This window comes from Phyllostomus hastatus, unplaced genomic scaffold (genome assembly GCF_019186645.2).
Source record: "Phyllostomus hastatus isolate PE091 unplaced genomic scaffold, TTU_PhHast_1.1 phas_scaffold_60, whole genome shotgun sequence".
Taxonomy (NCBI): domain Eukaryota; kingdom Metazoa; phylum Chordata; class Mammalia; order Chiroptera; family Phyllostomidae; genus Phyllostomus; species Phyllostomus hastatus.
The window spans coordinates 1785507-1795848 of NW_025334038.1; the positions used below are offsets into that span (position 1 = coordinate 1785507).

A 10342-nucleotide genomic window follows, 5' to 3' on the forward strand; every position below is an offset into this window, starting at 1 on the left:
TGTGTAATTCATGGATCTGTTCATTGTCCTTCATTCTGATCTCCTGCCATTGTCCCTAGACTGTCTGGCATCGCACTTGTCAAGGATTCAGAGAGTGCCTGGAGTGAGCCATGAGGTGACCAGAGTTAAAGCTGGACACCTGCACTCACCCTCCTCCCAGCCACCCCCTCCAGCGCCCTCCCCCAGAAAACACACAAGACGGGAAGCCTGTGACACTCAATCTTTTATTTTCTTAAACTGTACACAAATGTAAAATACTTTAACAGCAAGTCTATGGGAAAATCGTTTGGTTTTAAATTATTATGAAACAGAACCTAAAGGGAGCTTTATTAAATAAACACAAACATGGGGATCGAAGGATACACACCTGCATTCTACCAGTCATTTTTACTCTACCGTCTGGGTGTGTGAGAATAGAAAAGACTCATCAAACTGAATAAAGAAAATCCATTTATACCCTGAAACACTGGCAGGCCACTCAAGGGATTGTTCAGAGCGTCTACCTCATATAAGATGGCCTCACCATCTAATAAAAATTAAAACTGATCTGTTGGCCTCTTTGGTTCCAAAATTATGTATAATACATTTAACTGTATTTTTTTTGCTGCTATAAAAATAACTTCTTTTTTCAAATGGCAGTTTCTGACTAATCATGCAACTAAATCAGTGCAAACATTAAAAGCAATCATTCGCTTTAAAAAGAAGCAAAGGATTTCACTTCAAGTATAAAAATATAAAAAGAGTCGTACAAGTCCAGTTTTGTCTAGTGTGGGTCAACCCTTTAAATTGCATAGTTCACATGGCACTTGGACACCTCAGGGTGAGCAAGTTCAATGCTCTGCCAGTGGCCACTTCTGACACACACAGATGGGCAAGTGCTATATCATGTGCGTTTGGGCAGGTCTGCAAGTGCTAGGAGGGGCTGGCTGGCGGGCAGGTGGGCGGGCGAGCGGATGGGGACCAGGTCCATGGCCAGCCCTGGGGACCAGGGCCCACGCGCCCTGGCAACTTCTGCAAAGCAGCCAAAAGCCTTCCCCATCTCTCCAAGAGCAGCTAAACTGCTCCTCTCCCTTGCCCCCTGCTGAAGGGGCACCCTGTCTCCCCCTACCACCCAGAATTTCCAGAAAGCCTCCACTCCACCATTTCCTCCTGTGGGCTTGTTGTCCCTTTGCCCTAGGGGTCATTTCCACTCCTCTCCAACCAGTCCTAGAGGAAACAGATTGCAACTTTTTCTTCTTTCCATTTAAAACAATCCAGATTTTAACTTACAAAGTCCTACCTGGTAGAAAAGTCCCTTTTCAATTAATGCAACTGGAATGAATAACCTGTCAACTGCTAGCAATCAGTTAAAGCATCAAATTAAGACCCTTCTCCTCTCCCTCCCTCCCCACTCCAAAAATAAACACACATATAAGTCACGCCAAGGGCCAAAGCCACAGTCAAAAGGTCACTGTCACTGCTCCACAGACTCTGGCAGGTCGTGCACTTTATGGATGCCTTCCCTCTCTGGGAGAGAAAGGACAGGCTCCCCTGGTCCCACAGCACAAAGGATCCAGGCAGGGGAAGATGCCAACAGGTTTGAGCGAGGAGATGCTGAAGCACAGCAGGCCTTGCACAAGCAAAGGGCGCCACACAGCCCTCAGCCTGCCCACACACTCCCCACCCCCGCATCTGCTTTCCTCTCAGTGGCTCCGGTGCACGCTCACTCTGTGTGTTTGTCTGTCTTTGTGCTTTTATGTGTGCTCCGAAGGCGTGATTCAGAGTGGCCAGGCCAGCTGGTGGGAATGGTGGCTGCTCACCCCATTCTCTCTAACTGACAGGCATTTGTAGCTAAGCTGCCATTTGTCACTGCATCCATTTGCTGGTATCCTGGAGGCTGCTGTGTGGGTGGCAGGATGCGTCTGGCTGTGCGTGTCTACGTGTGCATTTTAAAGTTTTTCATGTCAGTTGAGGGTTCTTGCTCTGCTTTTGACTGATTGCTGGATAAAGTAGTAGAAAAATATTTCAGGCTTCACCCTGGCACCTTCTGGGCAGCCCAAACGAACAACAGCACTCAGCCCGCCACACACCCACTTCCCACAGGGGCTGCAAGAAAGCCCATCCAGGACTGTCCTGACGCCCCACCACCACAGCCCTGCTGCATCAGGCACAGCCACATTCCTCCACAATCATGTTGGGCACGTCCCGCTTGACAATGTTGTACTCGTCATCAAAGTAAAGCATGGACATGGTGCTCAGTTTAGTGGGGATGCAGCAGGAGTTCACCGTGCCAGGATTCAGCCCCCGCATGCGGTACTGATTCACCACAGCTGTGTGAAAGGAAGAGGCTGAGCCTGGGACCCCAGCTAGGTAAGCCGGGCAGCTGCCCTCACAGTAGTTCCCATAGTAGCCGGTGGGTGCGATGATCCAGTCATTCCAGCCGATGAGGCGGAAGTCAATGAAGAACTGTTGCCTGCAACAGAGATTGGTCCGGCCATCACACTCCAGACCCCGCTTGCGAATGCGGTGCCTACTGTCACCCAGCCGCGCCTGCACAACCACAAAGGGCCGGTGCGACTCCTCACCAGGGTCCACGAACACGGGCACCACAGCCAGCTCCTGGCAGCTGTCACACTGCACGTCCAGGTTGAGTCGCCTCTCCCCCCGCTCAAACAAAGCCTGGATGGCCTCTGTGAGCGGGAACGTGTGCCAGCCACTGCGTTTGAGGTCCACCTTCTTCTCTACTACATTCCACCGATCTCCATGCCCCTGCTCCTGGTAGTACACCTTGACCCGAACCTTCCGCCGACTGCCCTTCTCCAGAACATAAGGCAGCAGCTTCAGGTAAAGCCACAGGCTGGCCTGTACCACAAACAGGTTCTGGTTGCCTTCATTGGAGATGAAAAAGTAGAGGCGGACACGGGAGGAGGCGAGGCCATCTGCGGAGAAGCGGGAGAGCAGGCCAAGTTAATTCAAGGAGAACACAAGGCAATGGGGGAAATAGACTCTGCTGCACAATGCTGGAATGCTAACTCGCCTCACAGCTGGAAAACGTTATTGACCAGAAATACCGTTCCTGGGGCCAAGGCCCTCTGACTGTAACCTGGGAGCGGCAAAGAAAATCGTTTCCCATTGAGAACCATGGAGCAGGTTGGAGGTGAATGGTCCAGGCCTATAAAATCCTGCCTTACCTCTCCCAGTCCAGGGTTCCCTGGAGACAGGCTGTCAGGCCTCAAAGCTCCACAGAGGAATTTGTCAGGAGGCCAAGATCTTAACAAGTTGTTATAGGTCTCTGTGAAATCTAAAAAGTAAAACCAGTATTATACCGAAGATTTTGGGGTGGGTTGTTACTGTAAAGTGTGTGTGTGTCTGTGTGTGTGTGTGTGTGTGTTGTTAACTTAGGGCATTGCAAAATCAAGATGAGCCACCTACTGCCTCTTTCCAGTGTTTACCTAAGCATGATCTGATCCAACCCCCAGTGGGACCTCCACTGCAAACAAGCAAGCCCTGCTCATATTTCTGACACAGGAAAGTGTGCTTTGCAGACTGCAAAGTGCAGCCCTCGTTTCCGAGTAGGTAGTTCCAAGGGACAGGACATTTAGCCTTGAAACTTGAGGTCCATTCCTTTGACAAGACCCGGGCTCCCCATTAATGGCACATTCTAAATCTCCAAGGAAAGGGGGGAACTGGCTTGTTAGTTTTCTCAATAACTCAGCTCAACAAGAAGAGACCCCATGCCAACAGATAGATGACTCCTCTCTCATTCTGTTTTAGCAACTCTTCTCTCTGACAATCTACTTTCTTGTTTTTTTCTTTCTTTCTTCCTTTCTTTCTTTCTTTCCACCCCCCACCCCCAGTAAGAACAAATAAAGCAACTGTATGGCTATGGCTAGTTTTATCAAACCTCCTACCAGTGTCCCCCCACCCAGCCCCCTCCTCAGGCCTCGCTTGGTTCCTCTAATAACATCTACATCTGACTTTGAAATGGGGGAAAGTGCAGCCTTAAAAGCTGGTCTTGGACAAGCTGCCAGTGACCTGAATCTGTTATTTATAAGTCAAAGAGCTGGCTCTACGAAACAGACCAGAAATATAACAGCCCCCGCTGTCATTTTGTGCCACCAGGACCAAAAGGCCTCCTCGACCTTCCAGAATCACATTTCTACTCTGGGTCCCAAAGCATCTTTTAATCCAAGCTCTCTAATTGCATGCCCAGCTTCCCCACTCGATCGGACAGCTAAGACAGCAATGTGTTTCTTTCTAAGCACAGACTAGTGCGGATTGTCTCTGCTTTTCTCCACACCGGCCATGCAAAACTTTTCATCCCTTTTCATCCCCAGGCGGCACCAGCCCAGTCTGCCTGCTGCCTCAGAGGGTGGGGGCATTTGCAGCCTGCGGGCACAACTGTTCCCCCCACCCCAGGCTTCCTGCCTAACCCCCACCCTGACCACACGAGGGCTTCCCCCTTCCCAACCTAGAGGTAGTCCCCTCTGAGCAAACCGGGCTGAGTCCCAGGCACAAAAGCCAGCCTGGCTCATTGAAGTCCTGAAAAGGACAGCGGAATTGAAAACACAGCATTTCAATGCGGGCACATTTTTCTCCTTCTTTTAAAGTTTGGAAAGATTTTTTTCTATCTTGATTTTTATATTTAGACAGTGGTAGAAATTTGCAACCCAGGGCCAGAGGAGAATCCAGAAAGGACTCCTACCCTTTGTTAACTACAAACTCTGTGGCTCTCAGGCAAGCGGGTTGCTTGCGCTGCCAGGCGAGCCCCAAACCATAGGGCTGTCCCCCAGTCGCGTCTTTCTGTGCGTAAATGATGGGACCTGTTGAGAAGCTTGCCTTCCGCCGGATTCCAGTGCCCACACAATCGGAAGAGGTTGCCTAGCTCTCCCTGCTGAGGCTTCAGCAATCCTGGCAAGCCCACGCCGCCCGGTGATGGCAGCGGCCCTGGGGCCTCTCATGCAGGCACGCACACACTCACACACGCGCACACACTCACACACGCGCGCGCGCGCACACACACACACACACACACACACACACACACACAGCTCCTCCGGCCCACGAATATCAACAAGCACACACATCTCCAGCCACACTGCTAAGCCTACACTCCGATCGTGGGAAACAAAAACATTAAGCAATCACTAAGCAAGTGCCTGCGGAGCCAGGGCCGCACGCAACTGCCGGGAGAGGGACGCCCACCCAGAGGCGTTGGGGTCGGATTACCGAGAGCAGGGGTAGAGGGCAAGGCGCTCCTCGGCGAGAGTAGGGGGAGCAACAAGAAATCTGCTCCCCGGGTTAAGAAGACCGCAATTGGGACCGAGCGCACGGAGCCAGGGGCAAGCGCCTGGGCCGCGAGTCCAGGTCCCGGAGGGCGCGCTGGCTGCAGCGGCCAGAGCGGGCAAGGAGAAGGTGAGGGCTTTGGGAGGGCTCGAGGGCCACGGCTAGCTGCCCGCAGGACCGACCCACCTGTCTCCGCAAAGCTGATGATCTCGGAGATGCGATCCTGGCCGTCGGCGCCCGGGCTGGCATGGCCGTCGAGGTGCGGGATCTCCACACGGCCGTCCTCGCGCACCTTGCCAGCGTGCAGCTTTCGCAGAGCCGTGACCATGGCGGCCTTGGGCACAGCGTGGGTGATGTTGGGCCGGCCTCGCATCTGCAGGCGGCTCAAGATGTGCCGCTTCACCGCCTCCAGGAAGTCGCCGTCCACCCGGCCCAGCTCCTCGGGCCGCCGGAAGCCTCCGCACGACGTGCAGGTGTCCTGCGAGTCGCCTGGAGCTCCGGGCGGCGGGGGCGGCGGCGGCGCGGCGGGGGATGGCGGGGGCGTGGGCGAGCCCCAGGCCTCCGGCCCCAGCCCCAGCCAGCCGGCTGCCAACAGCAAAAGGCAGGCGGCCCTCAGCGCCCGACCGGGCAGCCCGTCCATGGTGCGCCGCTGGCGACGAGGGCGCCCGCCGCGAGGCGAGCCGAGCGGAGCGCAGGGCCGGGCTCCGGGCTCTGGGCGCGCCGCCCCTCCCCGCCCCCGCCCGCCCGGGCCTCCGCCCGCCTGCCGGGAGGGCCGCCGCCGCCGGCTCTAAGAGGGAGGGGGCCGGCGGGGCTGCGGGGTTTCTGCTCCGAGGGGAAGGGGCGCCGAGGGCCGCGGGGGCCGGAGAGGCAAGTGGGGCTAGGCGGGAGCTGGAGGGTCACTGCTGTCCGGGCGTCTCGGGGCGCCTGAGTATCTGCAGCCTTCTCCCCATCTTCTCCGCGTCGGGGCCCCGCAGTCCCCGCTCGGATGAAGCGAAAGCGGAGGCAGCGGCGGCTTGGCTGCCGGGAGGGGAAGGTGGCGAAAGGGCCGGTCGACGCAACTTGGCCGAGACGGAAGCGAAGGCGCTAAAGCCCCCGGAGTGCAGCCGGGCGCGGCTCGGCGAGGCGCTGCGGCGGGCTCTGCGGCGGGGCCCCACACTCGCACCTGAGCGCCGCTTCGCACGGAGGCAGAGCCTCGGGTGGCGGCCGCGGGCGGGTCGTCCTCGCCGCGGGCGGCGGAGCGGAGCGAACGCAGTGCAGGGAGCGCGGATCCGCTCAGAGGCGACGCGGAACCCCCGGCCGCGGGCCCTGCAGTCCTCCCGGCGCGTCACACGGCAAAGTTGTTTCGAGGCTCACGGGGCGCCGCATCCATCCACCGGCGGGCGGGCGGGCCGGCCGCTGCGCGCTTCGCCCGGCCTCTGCTCCGCCCGCCTCCTCGCTTCGCCCTCCCTCTCTGTGCCTGCCTGCGCGGGCCGGTGGGTCGCGGGGCGCCGTGAGAGAAAGGCGAAGCCCTGGCAGTGCTCTTCTCGCCCCGGCTCTTCTTACTACTGCGGCGGTGGCGGTGGCGGTGGCGGTGGCGGTGTCGGTTCGAGCGCCGAAAAGTCTCGCAACGGTGCGGGTGCCCTAGCTCGCTCTCCCACTGGCACCAGCCGCAGGGCCGGAAGAAAGCGGGCGGGTGGCGGCTGCGTCCCCGCGCCCGGCTGCAACACAGAGTGCAGAGCCCGCTGAGGAGGAATCCTCTCTTTGCCCTCTCTTTTACTCTCCTCGTTTTTTCTCCCAAGTGGGAAAAAGCCGCACAATCTCCGTAAGTGCGCGCGCGTTGAGATAGACGTTGGCCAAAAAAAAAAAAAAATGTTGGCGGGGGCGGGGTGGGGGGGTCGGGTCTCGCCCTCGACATGCGGGAGGAGACTGTCGGTGCCTCCCTGCTCCAGCTTCCCCGCGGGGGGGGCGGGGGGGGCGGCGCCGGGCGGGGGGTGGGGGGGGTGATGGTGAGAAGAGGCGGAATCTGCTCAGGTCGGTGCTGCCGGTTCCCCCCACCCCCACCCCCACCCCCGCTTCCCTCCGATTTTTTCCTTTCTGCCCGAGCGCGAAGGAGGGGCGAGCTGGCCCTATCCCTTCCCCCCACCCTTGCAATGCCCGGCCACTTTTGCTGTCTCGAAACTTTCCCACCACGTGGGCACCCCGGACCCTCACCCAGCTGGGCGGCAGTTGGCACCGACGGGTTCCGGGCCCAGGATCCCGGCACTTGCCCCCCTCCCCACGGCCGCGCAGGCCTTGCCTCGTCCCTACTGCCGCCCTCCCAGCTCAAGAGAGGCAACTCCCGCCTCTTGAGCCTGGCGAGGTGGGCTCGGGGAAGTGCGGGGAGAGATACAGCTTTGGGAAGGAGGGCTGGCTTTGCTGGCGGTTGTCGCTCCCCGGCTGCAGTGCAGAGCCTTAGCAGAGCGCCCCGGGCCGCGGCGCACTGGGAGAGGCGGGGGACCTGCAGGCTGGAGGGGCAGGGGAAGCGGCCGCTAGAGGCCTGGCTAGCCGCCGCTTTCGCAGGCTCTAAGCCTTGAGGAACTCCTCGAGGGTGCGGGGATCCACCACCACCACCACCACCACCCACCTACCCACCCACCCCTCCAATTGGCAAACCTTGGCCTCGGATAAACCCGAGTTCCAGTTGAAGTTCAGCCACTGCCAGCTTTGTAGGAGTGACCTTGGGTACAGCCTTCACCCTCTCTGGGCTCTACCTCCTCATCTGTAAGAGAGGGGACAAGAACACCTATTTTACGCGGGCTGTTTGGGAACCCCCAAAGGAGAAAACTGGGCCAATCTCCTCGCAGAACCCAGTCAACTCTAATTTCAAGGCCACCGTTCTCATGCCACCAGGCAAGGGGCGCTGTCATTGGAAACCGAACTCCCACCCGCGTGCAGACCCCCAAATGCCATCCGTTCCTCTGTCCCTCCTTACTCCCCGACCTGGGCGAGAAGCAGCACTACAGGGTACAGCGCCCAGCCAGAAACAGGGCCCTGCCCTCTCCCCTCCGTCATCCAGATCCCCCACCCAACGCGCCCCGAAACAGGCGAAACTTGAAGGCCGAATCTGGATGGGAGGTCATTCGGGCTTTTCTAGGATATTGGACAACCCAGGACCACCAGAGGCAAACCGTAGCCTCCAGTTCAGGATTTCTACCCTCCACCCCAAACCCCTTCTCGAGCTTCTCAGGCCAGCCTAGCTGCTTGGGAGCTCAGCCCGGACCGGAGACCCGCAAATCTGGAGGCCGAGCGCCCCCTCCCTCCCAATCAGAGGAACCGACCGAAGATGCCAGGTGGCTCCCGAGGCAAAAAATGGGGCTAGCCGGTCTGGGTTCTACAACCGGGAAGCTGAAAGAAGCAAAGGCCCTGGAGGGTCCTTGGGATGGCAGACCTTCTGCCTCCTTAGGGCTTCTCCAGAGCCCAGCTCTCTGCAGCTCCCAAACAGCACTCTGTGCCCTCGGGTTTCACCCCCTGCCCTGTCCCAGAGCCTGTGATTCCTAGGCAGGAAGGAGGTGCTTCTTCCTCCTGGGGGAAGCCTGGGCCAGCACCTTCTACCCAGTGGCCCTGAGCTAGGCTGGACCCAGCTTTGTGGTTTTGCTCGCATCTTCCACCAGGCACACAGGCTGTGGTCCTCTGCATTTTTCCATCACCACAGCCATCAGGTACTTGGCAAATTCTCAGTCTTAAAGTCTCAGCCCAATATCTCCTCCTCGGTGAAACCTGCCATGGCCTTCTTGTGCCCTGAATAATTATTTGTCAGATTAGGCCCCTCAACCCAGGGCCTAGCTGTCATCTCCACACCTGTGTACCTCCTGCGTGGGGCCTCAGGCTCCTGGAGGACAGCAACTAGGCCTCATGGGCCCTGTCTGATGCCAGACCTGGCAGATGATCCAGGGAGCTATTGAACAAATGTTTCATTGGTTGATTGATTAAATGAATGGACGAGAGAAGTCATTAAGTCAGTGAAAGATTTAACACCCTCCACTTCCCAGCACAAGCCCTCACAGCAGTGTTCCTTGCCTGCCTGGTTACAAAACTTCGTACTGTGAGTCCCACCTGGGCTGGACAGGGCTGGGGGAAGGGAAAATTGCTACTCGCCTTTGGGGGCATCCTATCCATTGACCTGGCACTGGGAAAGGCAAAAGCCACTGCATCCTTGCTGGTAGGAGGAGGGAAGAGGAGGTTGAGAGGAGGGTCCACATTTTGCTCCCCTGGTGGAGGAGCTGTCAGCCTTGCTGCTGGTCATCTGCTGGGAGGGAACTGGGTCAAGTGGTAGTCAGAAACCATCTGCTCAAGAAGCTGAGATTATCCCGCCCTCTGCTGATCCCCCAGCCCGTGGGAGCTAAGGGTGTAAATTGAGTTCTTCCAGGTCACCTTGTGCTTTGGTGTGGGGAGCCCCCACCCCCTACTGAGGGGCAAGGAACTGTTCCTGTTGCTTCGAAGCTTCATTTAGCACTGGGCTCAGTTCTTGTACTGGCAATCTCAGCCTTCAGTCTCAGGCAGGGATATGATTGTGCCTGTCAGTTTTGAATACAATAATGCATATCAATGTTGTAGCCAACGCCCTGCAAATGGGCTGCAGGGCCAGGCCACGCCCCCCCACACACACACACACAATGCTAGCTTCCTGCTGCCATCAAGGAATATGGGCCCAATCAGGAAGGTAGGAAGAAGCATGACCACATTATGGATATGGGCACACAGACCATGGAGAAGGCTTCATTAGGGACTTCAGAGCACTTGCTCTCTCGGGATTTTTTCTGCATAACCCACAGGTAAGTGTCAACTTGAGGATGATGAAAACATCCAAAGTGACAAAGCAAACCATAAAAATGAGTCTTAGGGCTTATTTGCTAAAAGAATTGAGAATTCAGGTACAGTACCTGACCACACAGCCTCTGCGGAGTGTAAGGGGAAGAGAAGTCCTTCACTTTAGTGGGCACTCACAGCCTGCTTGGTAGAGTTGGTTGAGCTCAGGGACTTGATGTTCACTTTTGCACCACTGGCCCAGAAACTTCTGTTGCCGATCACCATCACCCATCACGCCTCTCCAGAACAGCTG

The 10342-nt window shown here is 57.3% G+C and overlaps 1 protein-coding gene across 1 annotated transcript; it reads right to left on the reverse strand.

Moving 5' to 3' along the window:
- Positions 1-215: 215 nt before the first annotated feature.
- Positions 216-6004, reverse strand: INHBB (inhibin subunit beta B). Its single transcript, XM_045825839.1, has 2 exons — positions 5452-6004; positions 216-2918 (listed from the first exon to the last, which is right to left on the reverse strand). Exons 1-2 carry the CDS (start codon positions 5903-5905, stop codon positions 2143-2145), a joined length of 1230 nt encoding a protein of 409 aa, XP_045681795.1. The 5' UTR covers positions 5906-6004; the 3' UTR covers positions 216-2142.
- Between the last annotated feature and the right edge of the window lie 4338 nt (positions 6005-10342).